Below are 22,114 nucleotides of genomic sequence, written 5' to 3'. Positions count from 1 at the left end.
AAGGACTCCTCCCAAAGTCTCTTCTTATATACTCTCTTGGGAGGGGCCAAGCCACAACCACCTGGGCTTGATTATCTCTTATGAGTCTGTCTCCATAACTGCTGCCTCTGTTTCTCCGCCCTTCGTTGCCTGGCATCAGGGACAAACTCCCTTTGATCTTCCCCACTGCTCCATGCCTCAGGCGCCTCCTGGGGGCCAACCAGCCTCTCCGGTCCCTGCTCTGAGTCTGAACCCTGCCCAGGGTCCTCCACATCTTCCGTAGAAGACTCATAGGGGTCCTCGCTATCGGAGTCCATCGGCAGCTCCAACGGCTCCTGCTGGTCCACAACACTGACCTTAGCCAATCTTACTTAAATTAATATTTGGCTAGACTGGGGAGCCCAGGAAAAAAAAAGGAGCATAGGAATCTAATTTGATTGTGGCCAAGAAATTTATCATTGCCGATAAATATATGTAGTAGTATATATGTCCAAGCCTGATAATTGAAAGGATCTTTAATTTTATCCCATAAGAGAGAGACAGAGAGAAAAAAAAACCCTGAAGATTGTAAAATCCAAGCAAATTGTATTTAATACGTTAGCTGGACATAACCATAAACTGGTTTAACGAACATTCCACTGATTTCAATGGGATTAATTAAAGATGGTATTCAAACAGTGTTTTCTCTGGACAGATTAACAACTACCATCAGAAAAATGGTCTTTTTTTTGACCTCTGCACATATTGTCCAAAGTCTGGTTGAAGATCTGGGTGCACAGTATTTTCCAAAGCAGGAGTAGGAGGCTGGGAAGGGGAGGAGAAATTTTAATGTGAAATGTTGACCTTGAGCCTACTTGCAATCAAAATATGTTTTGGTGCAGGGGCCAATGAAAAAGGCATTTGGCTTCAATGCGTAATTATATTTAATGATGACATGGAAGAGGCACCGTATGCAGTCTGCGTAATCATGCCCTACCCACATACTTCACAGAGCATCTAATTTGCTATACTTGGTTGGTTAGATTAAATGTGGATCAAGAGAGTATCTACCCTGCTCTTATCTTCATTCTGCATCACTTATTCTGGTGTTCTGCCTAACAGGTTCCCCATAGCTGCACCAGCCAGTTTGACTAGTTCCTCAGTAATATAAGAAACACAAGAAGGAATTGGGTAATTGTATGTATGTATATGTATATGCATATGTAAATGTGTGTGTGTATATATATATAGAACCTTGTGGCTTAGTGGTTAACACAACTGCTTAATATGTAATACAGCACAGGTTCGAATCCCAGTAAGGGTATGGCTAGCTGATGAGAGCTAAATAGCTTGAGATAGATCTATACTAGTCTTCCTTTATTTATTTATTCATCAGCACAAATGCAACACAAATGTAAGAAAGGCAACAGTAAAAATAATGGCTTTCTGTCGTGATGGTCTCTTGGACGAGCCGATAGACAGAGAAAGGAAGCAGTCTACTTTGTCCCGTATTAGGGCATACCAGGGGTTGTGACACTAAATACATACATACATACATACATACATACATACATACATACATACATACATACATACATCTATATCTATATCATCTATATCTATATCTATATCTATATCTATATCTATATCATCTATATCTATATCTATATCTATATCTATCTATCTATCATATATATATATATATATATATATATATATATATATATATATATATATATATATATATATATATATATATATATATATATATATATATATATATATATATATATATATATATATATAAAATCTGTGGGTGGGTGTTTGTAGACCGTATTTTTGGAGTATAAGATGCACCGGAGTATAAGACGCACCAAGATTTTAAAGAGGTAAATTTAAAAAAGAAAATTTTGGCACTCTACAGACCTCCCAAACCCTCTGCACACCTCATTTTTTGTGAAGAATGGGCATGCAGAGAATTTAAGAGGACTGCAAACTGCTCCTGGGGTCGCCCCCCCCTCACAAAACAAGCAAAAAACGGGCCCTTTTTTGCCAAAAAAAAAAGCATGCATAGCCTTTAGCCAGCTTGTAGAATGCTCCTGGGGGCAAAAACAATAGCAATAGCAATAGCAGTTAGACTTATATACCGCTTCATAGGGCTTTCAGCCCTCTCTAAGCGGTTTACAGAGTCAGCATATCGCCCCCAACAACAATCCGGGTCCTCATTTTACCCACCTCGGAAGGATGGAAGGCTGAGTCAACCCTGAGCCGGTGAGATTTGAACAGCCGAACTGCAGAACTGCAGTCAGCTGAAGTAGCCTGCAGTGCTGCATTTAACCACTGTGCCACCTCGGCTCTGTATAGCATAACCATATGAAAACAAGCAAAAACGGCCCGTTTTTTGCTCGTTTCTGCCCTCCCCAGCCCCCAGGAGCACTTTGCAAGCCTCCGAAACCCTCTGCACGTCCATTTTTTTGTGAAGGGGCTGGGTTTCAGGAGCCAAAAATGCTGTATTCAGTGTATAGCATCACCATATGAAAACACATGAGGCTTATAACATATATACGACGACATGAGGCTTATAACATAAACATTTTTTTTTTTACAAAAAGATATCCAAGATGTGTTCTGAAGACAATACTCACGTAGTGCATACAAGGAAAGGGTTATTCCAGCCAGGCAAAACCCTTCAAAAAACCTGAGTGTGCTGAACATGGTCACGTTCACTGAGAGGGCCACTGTCAGTCCAAATATTAAGATGAGCAACACTGAGAAGAGCAGCACCGTACGACGACCCACCCTGTCAAAATAAGAGGGGAACAATAGGAAATGTGCATTCATGCGTTACAGGTTCCATATTATCCATTTGCAAATTAGAACGCTGCGCTGGGTACAATGTTCTCCAGCCAATTTCAAGGAATCCATGATCGCAAACACTCTCTTGTCAAAACATTCCCAAAATGTTTTGGGAACAATATCTTACTGGAAGATTTATGATTCAGATTGGGTGTATTTAAAAAAAAAACCAAACCAACAGCAATTATATAAATTGATTTTGGAGCCTCCTCGATGTAGAATATAAACTGTGGTATGAAAAGAGAATATGTCTGAAGAAGCTTTGTTGCCTCCTATCTCTTTTGAAAAATGCCCGCGTTAAAAAAAAGTTTATCCTGGCTAAAAATCACGTCAAACTTTGGCTGATATTCTATTGCTGCTAGTTATTTATTTTTAAAGTTTATATGTGTCCCTTCAATGCTAGGTTTTCCTGGTCCACAAAAATGAATGTCCTGCAATGCCTCGAGCAATTTCAACCAAACTTATTTATTTATTTATTTATTAGACTTATATACCGCTTCATAGGGCTTTCAGCCCTCTCTAAGCGGTTTACAATATTTTTTTTAACAAATTGAGTCAGCAACTTGCCCCCACAGTCCGGGTCCTCATTTCACCCACCTCGGAAGGATGGAAGGCTGAGTCGACCTTGAGCCGGTGAGATTTGAACCGCCGAACTGCAGATCACAGTCAGCTGAAGTGGCCTGCAGTGCTGCACCCTAACCACTGCGCCCCCTCGGCTCTCTTATTCATTAAGATAATGAATCCTTTGATATTTTTATTTTCTAGGAAACACAGTCTTTACTTTAACAACTGCATTAAAGTAGGACGTAAAAAGAGATTTGGACATTAAGCGTGAAACCTACTGGGTCAGGATGGAGAGCCTCTCGGGGCCCCTTTACTTCTATATTAAAAAGCCACATAGGCAGAGTTGGAGCTTGCAAAAGAACAGGAAGCAGGTGCCTAACCACAAGATGTTCTAGACAACGTCCCTATGTCAAAACCTATGTCAAAAGTCCAAACCACGAGGTTCAATTAAAGTCCGTTAATGACATGTACTCCATAAACAAAAGGAGAAGTAAGACCCCATCTCCTTATAAGGCTTCCTCTCCTCAAGGGAACCACTAAGAAATGAGTTAAGTGTTTCTGTGTTACGCTGCCTTTGAGGATGTATAAGAACGTGTGCTTCGATAATTAAGGTGGTTCAGAACTTGCAATGCTAGCCATGGGCTCGCTTTCTGAACCTGGCTGCCAAATAAACTTTTCCTGTATCCTGAGAGGTCTAAAGCCTGTCATTTTCTGCAACAGCATTGTTCAGTGACTGTTTAAAGTTATGATGATGCTGAAAAGATAATTTTACAAACAGTCCTTGCACTTAACAACCACAGCAGTGGTCCTCAGTCACGTGATCATCCTTTGCAAGGTTCACAACTAGTTTCCAGAGAGCCAAGGTGGCGCAGTGGTTAAATGCAGCACTGCAGGCTACTTCAGCTGACTGCAGTTCTGCAGTTCGGCTGTTCAAATCTCACCGGCTCAAGGTTGACTCAGCCTTCCATCCTTCCGAGGTGGGTAAAATGAGGACCCGGATTGTTGTTGGGGGCAATATGCTGACTCTGTAAACCGCTTAGAGAGTGCTGAAAGCCCTATGAAGCGGTATATAAGTCTAACTGCTATTGCTATTGCTAATCTCACCGGCTCAAGGTTGACTCAGCCTTCCATCCTTCCGAGGTGGGTGAAATGAGGACCCGGATTGTTGGGGGCAATATGCTGACTCTGTAAACCGCTTAGAGAGGACTGAAAGCCCTATGAAGCGGTATATAAGTCTAACTGCTATTGCTATTCTCACCGACTCAGGGTTGACTCAGCCTTCCATCCTTCCGAGGTGGGTGAAATGAGGACCCAGACTGTGGGGGCGATATGCTGACTCTGTAAACCGCTTAGAGAGGGCTGAAAGCCCTATGAAGCGGTATATAAGTCTAACTGCTATTGCTATTGCTATTCCAACAAGCAGAGTTGGTAGAGGAGCCAGCAGTAAAACCTTAAATCATGATCACACGATGTCTCACTTAACGACTGAGGGTAATTTACTTAATGACCACAGCAAAAGTGGTATCCTAAGTCTGGTGCAGTCATATGGCTATTTGCATAATGACGGCATTACTTAGAAATGGATTTACCGGGCCCAATTGTGGTTAAATAAGGATTACCTGGATTATGTGGAATCCAAAGGAATTCTTGGCAATAAAGATAATTGGAGGTTGGTTCTTTGCTTTAGAACATGCTGGCTTCACTTTCAATTTTATTTTTAAAAAAGCCTTTAAGCCACGGAAAAGTAACTGGGATGTGGAAGGTGAAAAGGAAGATTTCCATAGCTGTATGGTGCTCACAAATATAATGTTGGACATAGTGGCAGAAAATTGGTGGATTATAAATATTTGGATCAAAACCTGGCTTTAAAAAAAGATGACGGGTTTATAGCCAATGATGGCTTTCTCCTGGCAGTATAAAATCTATCATCAAAAAGAAATTCTTCCTTTGCCTCCTCAACTCACCGCAAACCTCACCAAATTTCCTCCAGAATTTTGAGAGGGCCTTTGGAGAAGATCTGAGGAATGCTGGAGGAATGGATAGGAGAAGGAAGAGAAGCAATATATCCTGTTGCTTCCGCAGATATATTTGAAGATGGTTAGATAAATCCCATACATCGTTTTTCTTAGGATGACTATTTATAGCACTACACTTTTTAAGTTTTTCTAAAATGTGAATTTATCTCATTCAACGAAAACATTAAAAAGAAGGAAAATGTGCTAGTGAGTACTGCAACAAGGTGAAAATAAAAACAGGAAAAAAACACTATGCCTGTGTGATATACTTTTTGTGTGTGTTGTTCTTCCAAAACCTATGGAATTGCATTAAGCAGCCAGTGAATTGTGTTGGTATATTTCACATAACCAACTTGGTTCCACCACAAAACCGCGGTAGACTAAAGCGCGCTCGACAAAAGCGCGTACCTGACGTCATCACAGCGCGACGAAAACATCACGCTGTGAGCGGTAAACTTAAAATTAACGCGAAAACCTTACCCTAACCCCCCCAAACCTAACCCTAAACCTAACCCTAAACCTAACCCTTAACGTAACCCTAAACCTAACCCTTAACCTAACCCTAACGCTTAACGTAACCCTAAACCTAACCCTAACCCTTAACTTAACCCTAACCCTAACCCTAAACCTAACCCTTACCTTTATGTGAATTGGCTTGCTTTAAAATCGCTTTTTAAAATCTCCGCGGTCGTATTTGTCGCGCTGCTGATGACGTCAGGTACGCGCTTTAATCGGGCGCGCTTTAGTGGACTGCGGTTTTGTCGTGCCACGAACCAACTTAATAGTATTTTTTAAAAAAATACCTTAGAATAAACCTACTTAACCTTCTAGTTTCTTAAACGTCCATTCACCACATAACTACCCCCTAATCTACCCACAGGAAGACAATTCGAAAAGGATTTTTAGAAAATAATTTGTTTTGGGTTTTTTTTTTTTAAGGAAATAAAAAAAAATTGAGTCCCTAAACTACTCTGATTTCCAAATCAGCCAGATCTAGCTAGGAAGCAGAAGGAATGACATTTATGCTAACCTGATGGTGGATTACAGCCGTTATTCAGCTAAAAAGTCCCAATATCTAATCCAGATTCAGGTACCCAGCATGCTTAATAAAACATAGTCACAGTCTCTGCCGGTTACCAAGCAACCATAAAATGCTCCTATCAAACCTCTAAATCATAATTCTATGTCATGGCATTGTTTACCCAACTCAAATCACCATTAATCCTCTACAACCTGAAGAAAATACAAGCATCTTATTTGGAGGATTTTCTGACGATTGCTGATGAATATATAATTCTGAGTAAATAGGCAAAGTATAAGGCACATTTGTTTGGATTCAGTTAATATTACACTGATGCGTCTTCCCCCCCCCCCCTTTTCTATTAAATTCTTGATCAAAACAAGCTCCCTGAAAATTTGGCTTGGCCAAATTATCAATTAGGGGAAGTGTCAAGCTATGACATCAAGGCAAATGGAAATATGTGAAGCGGATGCTGGCGAATTTTTGCCCAGATAGGACTCCTGGCATTAGGACCTGCAAATGTAAATCCGGAATGCATTTCATTCCGTAGCAGCATATGGTATAAAAGCTGTTTGAATTGCACAGAGACATGTATGAATGTAAAACTCTCTCTGCATTCCCAAACAAGTAATGGCTGAAAAATATATATAGAAAAATATATATAGAAAAAATATATAGAATGAAAGTTTTTTATTGTGTGCTTTTCTAAATTTAAGAATGAAAGTAATCTCTTGTTTAATTCTTTATTATTGGATGTTTCACTTCAATTTTACCTACAAATTCCTAGTTCTTTTCTTACTAGCAATGAAGTCAGTGGCTATAGTGAAATAGCAATAGCAATAGCAGTTAGACTTATATACCGCTTCATAGGGCTTTCAGCCCTCTCTAAGTGGTTTACAGAGTCAGCATATCGCCCCCAACAACAATCCGGGTCCTCATTTTACCCACCTCGGAAGGATGGAAGGCTGAGTCAACCCTGAGCCGGTGAGGTTTGAACCGCCGAACTGCTGAACTTGCAGTCAGCTGAAGTAGCCTGCAGTGCTGCATTTAACCACTGAGCCACCTCGGCTCAGAAATAAATATTTAACTGCATTAAAATTCCTTACAGGGATAGAATATTTTAGGTAAGAAGTCCTGTCGTTTTCTCTAAACTACCTCAATAGCTGGGAGATATTGGAAGCTGAATTTCAACATAAAATGGGGCTGAAAATAGCTTTAATTCAAGCCATCCTTATTATCTCAAATGCCTTCTTTTATTTTTTTAAAAATTACTTTATTTAGCACAGCAACAATACCAATCAACGGCAAGCCATTTGTGAAACACTGTGCTTGTGTATGCGTGCATAAACTTTACTGAAGATTCTTATATTGATAAAAGTTAGATGTAAAAGATATATATATATAAACCAGTTAGGAAAATGTGCAGAACCAATTAGAGAATGAGAAGAAGAAAAAGATAGTTAAAGAAATTACTTTTGATCTTATTCGCAATTGCAAATGAATTTATTATCCCTTCTCCCCTTCTAAAATTATATTACAGAAATTCCATTGAAATTTAAACATCACCGGAGGTGAGAAAATGTCATTTCCTCATAGAAAGTAATTTTGTAGAGGTTTTAGTTAAACTTACCAATCAGCTATACATCCTGTTATTAGGTAGCCAAAGATTAATCCTACAAGCAGAGAAAACTTCGCAATGTGAACTTTCCAGGCAGAGTCACAGACCAGATCCCACTAAAAGAAACAAAAAGAAAGAAAGAAAGATGATGCATTTAAAGTGGATAGGGTTATTTTCATATACTTGGAGCAAAATCACATATAACTGTCTAGCACAGGTAGTCCTCTGTTCTGACCCCCCTCGTCCCACTCCAACACACTCTGAGTCAAAGATAAGTTACGGCATTTAATTAACAGAACGACAGGTCCTTGGCAACAATCCAGCACAGATAAGCCGTGGCAGCAATCCAGCCTGCCAAGCTCACAATCATGTTCTCCAACATTAGTTCCTGCGTTGACTTCTGCAAAAGGGACGTGTGCACAAGCAGTCTTTTTATAGTCTGGAGAGGAGCCTAATTACCACCAGCTGAGTGCAATTACCTCCTGTAACTGCGCAACTGTTCCTGATGCCTATTAGCTCTTCGATGCTGGGCATCCAGGAACAACTCCCTTGTCTCCTCCCCACTGCTCCAATGCAATTACTAATCGTAATTGAACATATACTGTACAGTGAAAGTGAGGTATTTAGTTATACTAGACGAAAAATCTGTGATGGTAAATGTTATTCGAGAATATGGATGCTAAAACACCTGTAACCAAACGACATGCTCTATGGGATGATGCTTTTTTTAAAATCGTTGTCTGTATGTGTTGTCTGTGTAATAAAAATAAAAATTTATATATAAAAAAAGATTTTACAATTCTAGTCATTCCCTCTTTCTTCCCTCTGGCAATTCAGAGTTTTGACATATATTCTCTGAATATGGAGATCTTCTGTGGCAAACGTCTCAATAATGAATCTGTCTATTTTTTTTAAAAGCAGATGATGTATTGACTAACATGGTCTGCTTTTGGCACTAGCTTGTGCCAAAAAGAAGTGCTTCCTTTGTCTACTGAACTAATTTATTAGTTTACTTCCATCACGCTGTTTGCCCTTTTCTTTTCCCCATAAGGAAATATTCTAATGGCTCTTTAAAACAGCACCCGGAACTCAATTTTTTTTGTGTTCTTTGTTGGAGGTCGATATCTAAGGTCATGAAAACGAATGGTAAACAACCGTATTATTTTTCTGTATTCAGAGCAAGTATTAGCAGAGGTTTGGCCAGATCATCTGTAATCAGAGAAGGAAGAGTTATTGTTAAGCTGTTAAGAGTTCTGGGAAGCTTGTATATATATCCAGTAACATGAAATGGCTGGATAAAATGTCCTTTCTGTAGACTAAATCTTCTACAGTTAGTCTTCACCCTTGAAGAAAATGGGAAGAATTTCAGTTTGCGCTATTAACGACTTAAGGATAGTTTCACATCTCTGAGTCATTTAAATAAATATTATAGTATTGTTGAAAGAAATGTCCTTCTGGGTTCGGCTCCAAGTGGGGGGAAAAGACACTGGAGACATGGAGGCTGCTTGGAAAGATGGTTTTAATGGTGGACAGGACCACGTGGCTTGAGTTCCTGAACAGAAAAGGTGATCACATGCTTCAATGTTGGTGGAGAAGAAGAGAAGGGCTGAGGGAGGGGCTTGCTAGGCTTTTTATACCCTGTTTAGTCCCACCTCTCTGTTTCCTGTTCCTGTGTAAGAAATGTATTCTGATTGGTTGTCATACTCCCATGGGGCCATGCAGGGGCAACTCTCTGGGCTGTTTTGAATCCAGGTATGAGTTCTCAGATGCCATGTGGAGACCTGAGTAAAAGGCCAATATTATCATGTCTTTCTGTAGCTGCTGCTGAAGTCTTTATTATGTAAAGTGGGCTAGCCTGGCTAGTCTTAATGGGCCTATTGACAAAGTGGGGGGTAGGCAGGAAGCTACAGGCAACTATTCTGTCTTTTAAAACATGCTTCTTTTCACATCCAGAGAAACATTCTGCCTTTTCGATATTTCCTAGGGGATATTTCATTTTTTTCTGGGAGAGGGCTGGGTGATCACTTCCCACAGTATCTACAAGGAAGCAGTCTAAAAGCATTTCTTTGACTAAATATTTAACGCAAAACAAATCTTGAATTTAATCACCATTGCATTCAAGGAGATTTATATCAATTTTTTTTTTTAAATTCTGGAAGCTCTTTCGGACCGATCAGCTCAGACAGAAGAGACATATTTAAGTGAAGTTGTTTAATTATCCTTCCTTCAGGATGTCTCAAAAATCCTAGTTGTTTAGTAATCTTTTAGGCTAAGCAGCAAGGGAAGTTCAGGGAACCAATAATTCGGTAGGAACTATTTTCAGTGTTCCCACGTCACAAGGGGAAGAAGGGGGAAATTAACTAGATTAACTAACACAAGCAGAAATCTCAGGGAAAATGAGCTGCGGTGGATTTTATGTCGCATCAATGCCAACCAAAGTAGATACTAACCCTGCCCTGTCTTTCATTAAATGTCAGTAAAAACAATTGGTCCTTTAGAAACCCATGAATCGTTTTGGGAGAATGGGGTGCTTGAGTCCCTGCTATGAAAAACCTTCATTGCACATCTCGTGAAAGCTGTTCAACCAAACCACCACACAATAAACAAACACAACAAACTGCCCCATTATCCAAATCTCTTCAATGAACTGTTTAGAGAGAAGGCCCGTCGGACAAAACGGGCAGGCAGGAATACAGACAAGAGCACTAGCATCTGATCCCTTTGTTGAGATAATATTTCCGCGGCACATCTGCTAGCTCGCAGGCGTGTTCGCCGCTGCGTCATGAGACAGGGTGGCTAAACCACAACAAACTGGATTTCCTAGATTTCTCCACAAAAGCTTTCTTTCATGGCAAGAACAATCTAACCGCAGTTTTCTTCGCGAAGGAAGTTCATCAACAGATAAAGGGTTCCTCAGAGAGGATTCAAGCCATGCGCAAAAGATGAGCTGTTTGGCTCTGGTCCTTTTTGGCAGGATGTGCACGCACGCCGGAGCGCCAGAAACCGGCAACCGGCTGGCTGAACTGGGGCGATGATGGTGCACGTCCCCACAGGAAGGGCTCTGCGTGCCATCTCAGGCACACCTGCCATAGCTTGCCCATCACGGCTCTAGATAGAACAAAACACTGTCGTAACGTCTGCACATGTGCTGCTCCACTGAGTTACAGCACAAAAGCATCGCTTAGTGATGGCATTCCCTGACGTTCCAGTTGCTATGGCTAACAAAATCCCACAGTTGTTAGGGAAGGTGACTCCCTGCTGGCTTCCCACAGCCAACTCAACGGGGAAGCTAGCAGAAAATTGCGATTCCTAGGCGACTCACAAGCAAGCAGAGGTGGCAGCTGTCAGGTGGGGACGGTGCAAGAGAAGGTGAGGAAGGATGCACATCAGAGGTGAGTTGCTCCTAGGTTTGGCCCAGTTTGGCCTGGTTCGGGTGAACTCGTAGTGGCGGCGGCAGGAGGCTCCTCCCACCCACCTAGGCGCTTCTGCACATGTTGTGTCCAATATAGGGAACAAATCAGAGGTGGGTTCCTACCAGTTCACACCAGTTCGTTAGAACCGGTTTGTCAAGTCTACCGAACTGGTTAGAAGAGGTTCCACCAGAAAGCAGGCCACACCTACAGAAGAGGTTCCAAAAATTTTTGAAACCCACCACAGAGAGAGAGAGAGAGCGAGAGGGAGGGAGGGAGGGAGGGAGGGAGGGAGGGAAAGAAAGAAAGAAAGAAAGAGAAAGAAAGGAAGGAAGAAATAAATAAAGAAAAAAAAGAAAGAAAAAGTGAGAGAGAGATAAAGAAAAAAAGGAAAAAGGGACAGAGAGACAAAAGGAAGGAAAGAGAGAGAGAGAGAGAAAGAGAGAGAAAGAGAAAGAAAGGAAGAAATAAATAAAGAAAAAAGAAAAAAGAAAGAAAAAGTGAGAGAGAGAGATAAAGAAAAAAAGGGAAAAGGGACAGAGAGACAAAAGGAAGGAAAGAGAGAGAGAGAGAGAGAGAAAGAGAAATAAATAAATAAATAAATAAAAAAGAAAAAAAGAAAGAAAAAGTGAGAGAGAGAGATAAAGAAAAAAAGGAAAAAGGGACAGAGAGACAAAAGGAAGGAAAGAGAGAGAGAGAGAGAGAGAGAGAGAGAGAGAGAGAGAAGAGAAATAAATAAATAAATAAATAAAAAAGAAAAAAGAAAGAAAAAGTGAGAGAGAGAGATAAAGAAAAAAAGGAAAAAGGGACAGAGAGACAAAAGGAAGGAAAGAGAGAGAGAGAGAGAGAGAAAGAAAGGAAGAAATAAATAAAGAAAAAAGAAAAAAAGAAAGAAAAAGTGAGAGAGAGATAAAGAAAAAAAAGGAAAAAGGGACAGAGAGACAAAAGGAAGGAAAGAGAGAGAGAGAGAGAGAGAGAGAGAGAGAGAGAGAGAGAGAGAGAGAGAGAGAGAGAGAGAAGACATGGCCGGCAAGCCACTCCCACAAAGGAGGCCACACCCACAGAGTAGGTTCCAACATTTTTTGAAACCCACCACTGGAACAAATGTAAATGTCAAGATGATGATTACTATTTAAATTCTTGTTCTCTTTCCATCAGGTACAAACAGATCAGAGGTTGGTTTCTGCCGGTTTGCCCCGGATCGGGGCAAACTGATAGTGGCGGTGGCGGGAGGCTCCGTCCACCCTCCTGGACACTTCTGCGCATGCACAGAAATGGCGCACCAGCATGTGAGTGCACCCGTATGAGCAAACCGGTAGTAAAATAAATTGAAACCCAACACTGAAACAGATAATCTGCCCAATAAAGCACCAGATTATGAATATCAAATTGTTCTGGAACATTGAAAGCGTATTTCTTTCCCTACCCCCCAAGCCATCTTGACAAGATGTACGTGAATCAGGCAACTGTCCCACATACTTTTGAAAAGCCCGATCTTGTTTTCATTATTTAGAAATATTATTTGGAACATTATTTTATCAATTACTACAAAGTAACAGACTCCATTCCAGTTATTTGGGCAGAATGGAAAGCCAGAGTTAATTTCCAACCTTTCACTCAGAAATTCTTCTCTCCAATGCCTTTCTACTTTATCTAACTAAAAGGACATAATTTTAATCTCCTAATTCCCTGTTTCCTAACCTGCTGCTTTCATGGCACTGCAACAACCCGAGTCTCCAGGAAGAATGGCCCAACAGCCTAGAAATGTGTTGACTTGAAGTTACATCCTACTTGAATGTTGAATGTTGATTTTATTTATATGCCGCCCTTTTCCCCCGAAGGGGACTCAGGGCGGCTCACAACTCAACCAGGGAAGGGGGATACAAACATAAAATTAAAACAACACAAAAACAATACATAATTTCAAATGCACAACAGTCATACCAATTCAAGACGGGGGCAATAGTTCTTCCGCCCCAGGCCTGTCTGAACAGCCAGGTTTTAAGGGCTTTGCGGAAGGCCTGGAGGGTGGTGAGGGTTTGAATCCCCACGGGGAGCTCGTTCCAGAGGGTCGGAGCAGCCACAGAGAAGGCTCTCCTCCAGGTAGTCGCCAGTCGACACTGGCCGGCGGATGGAATTCGGAGGAGGCCTAATCTGTGGGATCGAATCGGTCTAGAGGAGGTAATTGGCAGCAGGCGGTCTCTCAAGTACCCAGGCCCAATACCATGAAGGGCTATATAAGTGACGACTAGCGCCTTGAAGCGTATCCGGAGACCAATAGGCAGCCAGTGCAGCTCGCGGAGGATAGGTGTTACGTGGGTGAACCGAGGTGCACCCATGATCGCTCGCGCGGCTGCATTCTGCACATACTTAGAGACTATCAAGTTGGGAAAAGCTAGTTTTAAATTCTAAAATATTTGAAGATACAGTGATCAGCCTTACTAATTAATAGCTCCTTTTGCAAGCAATGCTTCTCTACCAGATTTTGAAGGCACCACAGCCACAACATCCAAACATTCAGCAGTCATATCATCAGGCTCAAAACTCATCCGTAGGTCAATCTAAATAATTCTGAGATCCATCTTGAGTGTGACAGTGTACTAGCAAAGCAATAGTTTGCAATGTTTCCCATTTTCTAGACTTCTCCCAGTATCCTCACCAATCCTCTGGTTTACCCAGGAAAGTGGAGGGTTTCAAAAATTGTTCAAACCTACTCTGTGGGTGTTGCCTCCTTTGTGGGAGTGGCTTGCCACCCATGTGACTGGATGGGAGTGGCTTGCCACCCATGTGACCGGATATGAAGATGCCGACGACACTTGTCAGAACCAGGTTTAGGGTTAGGTTCAGGGTTAGGTTCAGAGTTAGGTTCAGGGTTAGGTTTAGGGTTAGGTTTGGGGTTAGGGTTAGGGTTATTAGGTTGTTATTAGTTCTTTGTTGAAGGTGTGCTTTTGTCGGCGCGCTGTTGTCGGCGCGCTTCTGTGCTCGTTAGTCGGCGTGATTTCGACCTCGTGGTTTTGTCGCCGCGGTTTTGTCGCCGCGCTTTTGTCAAGCGCGCATTTGTCGGTGAACCTGTTGCAGAATGTTAGCTGTTCCGAGTGAAGTTGCCTTTTACAATTGACTGATGGAGGTTTTGTCAATGTTCAAGTGGGGTCCAGGTGTTTTAGAATTGCACCCATGATGGCACCTACTTCTACTGGTACTAATTTGCTTTAGATAGATAGATTTGTAGATTTGTAGATTTATTTATTTATAGGCCGCCCTTTTCCCTGAGGGGACTCAGGGCGGCTTACAATCAAAAAAGGAAGGGGAGTGTAGGACAATACCAAAAAGAAATGTGCACAAAGTAAATTAGACAATAAAACTCAACATTCACTCAGCATTCGGGAGGGGCAAAAATAAGATTATCCCCAGGCCTGACGGGCTAGCCAGTTCTTGAGGGCTGTGCGGAAGGCCTGGACGGTGGTGAGGGTACGAATCTCCACGGGGAGATTGTTCCATAGTGTCGGAGCCGCAACAGAGAAGGCTCTCCTCCGAGTAGTCGCCAGTCGGCACTGACTGGCAGATGGAATACGGAGGAGGCCAAAGATAGGTCTTTGTATTTCTTCTCCTTTATTTTTTTTATACTCTTTGGGACAAATAATATTCCCAAGAATGTCAGGTCAGGCAGTCCCATTGGTAAGAATGACAGGCATGCTGCGCTCTGCTATTCTCACCACCAAAGGAGTGTCAAATCTTACATTTACACCTTTTTAAGTGAAAAGAGCTCAATTGTTAATTGATGCTTCAGCTACTGTGTAGAATATTTTGAAAAAGTAAAGCCATGAAAAAGGCCTTTTATGGATTCATCTGGAGGAACCGATTCACGAGCAGATGCCAACATCTTTGTTCTTAAATAAATGCACCACTGCTTTATGTACATTGTGTGGGCAGTAATTCTCCACCCTGCCCCAAGTGTGCCTATATAATTACATGTAATTATATTTGCTCACATTCTTAAAAGCAGATCATTAGCTTGGATGGAGGCTTGTCCAGGTGGAAGTCTAAGGAGATTCTCAATAATCTAGGTCAGTGTTTCTCAACCTTGGCAACTTGAAGATGTCTGGACTTCAACTCCCAGAATTCCCCAGCCAGCATGGCTGGGGAATTCTGGGAGTTGAAGTCCAGACATCTTCAAGTTGCCAAGGTTGAGAAACACTGATCTAGGTCATGGTTCTCCCAAATGTGCTTTTCTTAAAGTCAACTGGACTTCCTTGAGTTTCTCCTTGAAAATATTTAGCTTCTCATCCAAGAAACCTCTTTAGTTCAGAAAAAAAAGGCAAGAAAGTCCAGTTGCCTTTTGGAAAAGCATCTTCGGGATTGTCCAGCTGGAGGTTACTAGGATCAGAGAGGGCCAAGCTTCTAGGAATCCCCTACATCTGTCCAGTTGGAGAACTTCCTATCCAACTTGGCATGAACTTTGGTTTGAAAACTTAAAGGAGGATATTTAATCAGCTTCCAAGACAGCCAGTTCCCTTCTCAACAGTATGCTGCACTGTCAGGAAATGCTTCCTAAATGTTTTGTTACCTTTTTTCCCCTTATAGCCTGAATCCAAGAGTTGAGGGTTTTTTCCCCCTATTTTTCCTTAATTGTTTTTCAAGCCTAGTTAATTATGTTGGCTCAGAAACTCTGGCATTTGAAGCACCCAAGTCTTAAAGCTGTCAAGTTGCAAGACCCTTGCACCCCTAACCCTTTAGAAAAGAAACCCCAGGGGTGTTCAAACTTGACAGCTTTAAGGCTTGTGGACTTCAACTCCCAGAATTCCTTCTCCTGTCATGTTGGCTCAGGAACTCTGGCATTGAAGTGTGCAAGTCTTAAAGCTGTCAAGTTACAAGACCCTTGCACCCCTAACCCTTTAGAACCCCCCCCCAGGGGTATTCAAACTTGACAGCTATAAGACTTTTAAGGTTTAGATAGGACTCTTTGAGGTGGGCGGGGCGATTGGTGAGCCAGCCAATCATTGAGCGATGGGTGGGGCAACCACGGTGCGGATGGGTGGGAGTAGAGAGCTGGAACCGGTTCTAAATGGCAGGGTAGATTTGTGGAACCTCTTCTATGGAAGAGGTTAGAACTGGCAGGAACCCACCCCTGGTGTATACATACAGTGGAAGGAATGCTCATTAAACTTGACGGCTACCTCTGGATAACCATTTATTATTATGCATGGCATATCCTATAATAGTATAGTCCCCCAGGATTGTGATTCCTACATATTCTCTTGTTTTTCAGTGGCTATAAACCAGCTGAGCCAAAACTGAAGTCGGTTGCCATTGCATATTATTGATTGATCGGGCAAACTAATTTACTAAGCTAAGCTAACATTCTGACATTCTGTCACTCCGAATAATATAAATTGGTGTTACAGTTCATAACACAGTACCTGAAGGAACTTCCCTGACCACAAAGCTTTAGCACTGAAAAGGCAGAAGGATGTTTTCAGTCCAGATATTTGAATGCAGAGTCTTTCAACAGGGCCTTGACATGTTAACACAGGTTCTACCACAAAACCGCGGAGGACAAAATCGCGGTCGACGAAAACGCGTATGTGACGTCATCACAGCGCGACGGAAAAGATCGAAAAAGATCAAAAAATGTAAAAATAAAGCTAAAACCTTCCCCTAACCCCCCCAAACCTAACCCTAAACCTAAACCTAACCCTTAACCTAACCCTAAACCTAACCCTAACCCTTAACGTAACGAAAAACCTAACGCTAACCCTTAACCTAACGCTAAACGTAACGCTAACGCTCTAACCCTAACCCTAACCCTTAACCTAACCCTAACCCTAACCCTTAACCTAACCCTTACCTTTATGTGAATCGGCTTGCTGTAATTTAATTTTTATTTCAATTTTTCGATCTTTTTCGTCGCGTTGTGATGACGTCACATACGCGATTTCGTCGACCGCGCTTTTGTGGAACCCGCTTTTGACGGGTCACGGTTAACACACACCTTCATCATGAAAATGAATTTCACCACTGCACTGGATCCTCAATATTTTACAGAGACAGGTGATGTGGAAGCGGTTTAATTTCCTAGCATGCCTCCTGTATGCAGTCCAAGTCTCACTGGCATACATGCAAAATGCAATAATCAGGAATCCAGGACAGTTTGTGATGGGTAAATGGTCATTACTAAAAATATTATGTTCCGCATAATATTGCTGCCTCATTTTGCTGGGAGACTGTTCCTGGGCTGAATTAGTGAAGAACATTGCTAGCCTATGCCAAGAGTGTATATTCCTAACAAGGTGACCTTAGGTGTGAAGGACATCTCAACTGCCCAGTTTAAGGAAGCAGCAATATTGGGCAGCATCAATAAAGGACAATGCTGGAGAAATATGATCGCTTAGACAATGACAAAGACATCAATTCAGAATCATGGATAAAATCTACTTATGTGATTGCTAGGAGTTGAAAAACTACTTGATGGCATATTAATCAATCAATCAATCAGGATATATGGTAGCCAGCATCCATCTGCACATCCTCTCCATAAAAACAGAAGTCCCAGGAAAATAGTAGTAAATCTACATTCAATTCCTCCTATTCTTTATTCTTCATGGACCCATCTCAAAAAGGAAATGTGTTTTTTGCAATGTATGTATGTATGTATGTATGTATGTATGCTAACTGCTTCCATAAAAATATTGGGTTTCTGTCTGGATGGTCTCTTGTGACGAGCCGATGGACAGAGAATGGAAGCAGTTAGTTTCCTCCCATAATTGGGGCATACCAGGGGTTGTGACACTAAATATATACCTACTACCCCTGGTTTAAGCTGATAAGGAGGAGGACCTGTGGCTTAATGGTTAAGACTTCTGCCTAAGATGTAATACAGCACAGGTTCGAATCCCAGTAAGGGTATGGCTAGCTGATGAGAGCTAAATAGCTTGAAATAGATCTATACTAGTCTCCCTTTATTTATTTATCAGCACAAATACAACACACACACACACACACAAACATACACACACACACACACACACACATATATATATATGACTGAATAAAGGAATGTTGGAAGTGAAGAGATTAAAAACCACCCCAAAGGCCAAGGAATTCTTGGTCCATTCCATATAATCCAGTGTCTGGTGGTAAATACAGAATGGTATTTTCAGCGTTCTGGAGCTTTTAACAGCCACAAAATTTACCATTTGTGGTGAACATAATTTCAATGAGATGCTCGGAAGAATATTTCAAGACAATAAAATAACTGAGAGATATAAAGGCAGCTGCACAAAAGCCATTCATCTTATCCAGAAAAGTGCCATTCCCAAAGGAATTACCATAAACTACTGGTTCTTAAAAATATAGTACTTTTTACTGAGAATAAATGGTAGTTCTGACAAGGATGAAAGATTCTTCTGAAAACTTGTCATATTTGAAGATTCTCTACATTCAGCATTTATATTTTAAATAGGCCTTCCATAAACAATGCCGATGCTGAAAATATTGGGAAACCTATTCACACATGCCTGATTCAAGATTCAGCTTGGACTAGGCGGTGAACTATGCCCATTATCTCAGTGTATTTCTTGATTTAGACCACAGGAAGTGGGGCAAACACTGCTTTACACCCAATTGCTCAAGTTTTGCTTGGATTCAGGAAGGGTTAAAAGAAAAGAGGCAGTGGCCAAAAAAGTCCTATCCTTTTTTAATGTGCATTGTAAACTTTTTGTACTCTCCTTTTAGGGTCTGTCCTCTAGGATTAAAAGCCATGTTGCAGTCCTGTTTCCCGTTAATAGAGAAATAGAAAGCTAGAGACTACTTTAACAAGACAGAAATATACAGGACAGAAGCATCACAGCCAAAAGTTCACAAAAAAGTTATTTAGAATTGCTGATCTGCCCTGTTGTCCATTCTGGACTCAATCAATAAACAAAAAATAGATTTCCTTCAATATTAGATGACTTTATTGTTTTAATTATAGCTTCTATTTTTGCATCACGTGTTTTACGTTTAAAGAGGTGCCCTTAGATTATCTTAACGTTTTACAGGTCTGTCTTAAGCAGCGGCAGAAGTCACACTGTCCTTGATCATGGTTTGTCAAATTAGCTAGAATTGGATAGTTTTCAATAACTGCGAAGTCCTTGGTGCTCTTTGAATTTGGTTAATTCCTTGTGGATATTTCATTACCTGACTTGCTTACAGAGTGTAGAATAACAAGAGTTGGAAGGGATGTTGAAGCTCTTCTAGACAATCCCCTGCTCAGGCAGGAGACCTTATACCATTCTGGACAAACGGTTGTTGAATCTCTTCTTAAAAACCACCAGTGATGAAGCATCCACAACTTCTGGAGGCAAGCCATCCCATTGATTAATTATCTTCATCATCAGGAAGTTTCTCCATAAACCTAGGTTGGAGCCAGTGGTGGGTTTCAAAAATTGTTCGAACCTACTCTGTGGGTGTGGCCTCCTTTGTGGGAGTGGCTTGCCGCCCATGTGACCGGATGGGAGTGGCTTGCCGCCCATTGTGACCGGATATGATGCCAACGACAGTTGTCAGAACCACCTTAAATTCCCTCACACACAGCACTGGCATGCATAAGAATATGATGTCAACTTGTTTTTTAAAAGGCATCTTTGGTTTGCGTTAAAACAACTTCAACACACGCAATGTTCTGATTGCACCACAAACGCAGTAGTCATCCTTACCTTTCACAGAGGCACTGAGTTTTATAAATATGAGCATGATAGTGTGGAATAATCATATCCAAGGACCAGTGGTGGGTTTCAAAAAAATTTGGAACCTTTTCTGTAGGTGTGGCCTGCTTTCTGGGTCTACTGGTGGAACCTCTTCTAACCGGTTCGGTAGATTCGACGAACCGGTTCTACCGAATAAGTGTGAATTGGTAGGAACCCACTTCTGGTTGGAGCGCTCCTTGAACTGTCCATGACTTCTTGTCTTGCCCTCAAGCGCTTTGGAGAATAGATTGACCCCTCTTCTCTATGTCAGCCCCTCAAGTGTTGAAAGACTTCTATCATGTTACCCCTAGTCCGTCTCTTCATTAGAAACTAGACAAACCCAGTTCCTGCAGCTGTTCATCATGTTTTAGCCTCCAGGACACTAATTATCTCTGTTGCTCTTCTCTGCCCTCTTTTTAGAGTCTCAACGTCTTTTCTGCGGTAGCCAAAATTGGACGCATTATCCTTAGTTGACAAGGGATCCCTCCTAAGATTACCCGCTAGAACAAGAACATACAGTAGATCACTACAAAATTTATCTTTGCCCTTCCATTGTCCGTAAGCAACAAGACAATTGTTTGCTGCAGCAAAACTTTGGAAATCAACCATCAAACCATTGTGATTGTTCCATAGGAAACATTTAAGTATGAGAAAGAGAGAAAGGAGCACAAAGGAAGAATAATTGGGTGAGAAGCAATTGTCCCAAGGACAGAACATGTAATGAAATGAATCAAAGAGTTTGGATGATACTGAACACATTGTATATCCCTATTCTCATCTGATATCTTTCCTGCTCTAGAAATACCGGTTTATCTTGCCTATCTACCTTACCCTTAATATGAAACTTTACCTTACCTTACTGTTCTGACCCCCTCCTCCGTCCAGTAACGAATGCCGAGACAAGCTTAAATGAGAATGCCCTTTAATAACAAGTTCAGACTCTCGGTGGCTGAAAGCCAAGTAAACAAACAGATAAGGACCTTGGCAGCAAGGCCGACAAACCTTGGCAGCAATTCAGACGAACTCTGGCAGCAATCCAGCCTGCCAAGTTTGTTTCTCTTTAGTCAAAGCATTGACTTCTGCAAGAAGGGCGTGGCACAAGCAGTCTCTTTTATAGTCTGGAGAGGAGCCTAATGACCATCAGCTGAGCGTAATTACCTCCTGTAATTACGTAGTTGTTCTTGACGCCGAGTAGCCCTTCGACGGCGTGCATCCAGGAACATCTCACTGTTGGTTTCTGGATCACTCTCCCTTGTCTCCTCCCCACTGATCCAAGGCTCAGGCACTACCTGGTGGCCAACCAGTCTGTCTGCGCCCTGCTCGGAGTCGGAACCCTGTCCAGGGTCCTACACATCCTCCAGGGCCGACTCATTGGGCCCCTCGCTGTCGGAGTCTGGTGGCAGCTCCAACGGCTCCTGCTGGGCCACAACACCTTATTAACATAATTGCTTAATTGAAAGCACAATTAAGTTAGACACAAAACTGTGATGATATAGTACCAATGGGTGCTTAAAGAAACCTAAAAAAAGAGGCCAAGTATCGAGATTGTGTTGATGTTCATTTGTTTGTCGCATACTCCCCTTTGAGTCAGTGCTGACTCCTTGTAACTGTCGGGATAAGTCCCTGCACCTGGCCCCATTTGAGAAGTGGTTTGCCACTGCCTGCTACCTAGGACTAAGAGGGTACGACTGGCGCAACGTTACGCAGCTGGCTTTGCGCCCGAAGTGGGACTAGAATTCATGGTCTCCAGCCTGAACCACTGGACCAAACTGACTGTCTCTGATCTAAAGGCTGGATAAAGAAATGGGACACAAGTCATACATTAGCAGTGGAAATGAGGATTTTCCTTCTGCTTTTTGTAGTCGCAACAGATGCGCAAACCTATTAGGGGGGCGGTTGTTTTTAACCAAGAAAGCAACCTTTAGAGTGCTAGATTTCAGATTTCAGAT

At 41.7% G+C, this 22,114-nt stretch overlaps 1 protein-coding gene across 1 annotated transcript in view; it reads right to left on the bottom strand.

The window, feature by feature from the left end:
* SLC22A23 (solute carrier family 22 member 23) overlaps positions 1-22,114 on the bottom strand; it is a 101,094-nt gene that overhangs the window by 62,482 nt on the left and 16,498 nt on the right. Inside the window, exons 2-3 of the mRNA XM_087707526.1 lie at positions 8,045-8,148; positions 2,604-2,758 (exon numbers count right to left, since the gene is read on the bottom strand). Of these exons, the coding sequence (XP_087563652.1) occupies positions 2,604-2,758; positions 8,045-8,148 (259 nt within the window). The remainder of the gene's footprint in view (positions 1-2,603; positions 2,759-8,044; positions 8,149-22,114) is intronic.

Source organism: Thamnophis sirtalis, unplaced genomic scaffold, assembly GCF_051295495.1.
Source record: "Thamnophis sirtalis isolate CommonGarterSnake01/CBP01778 unplaced genomic scaffold, rThaSir2_p1.2 scaffold_2, whole genome shotgun sequence".
NCBI classification, from domain to species: Eukaryota; Metazoa; Chordata; class Lepidosauria; order Squamata; family Natricidae; genus Thamnophis; species Thamnophis sirtalis.
This window is presented reverse-complemented; position numbering and strand designations above follow the sequence as displayed.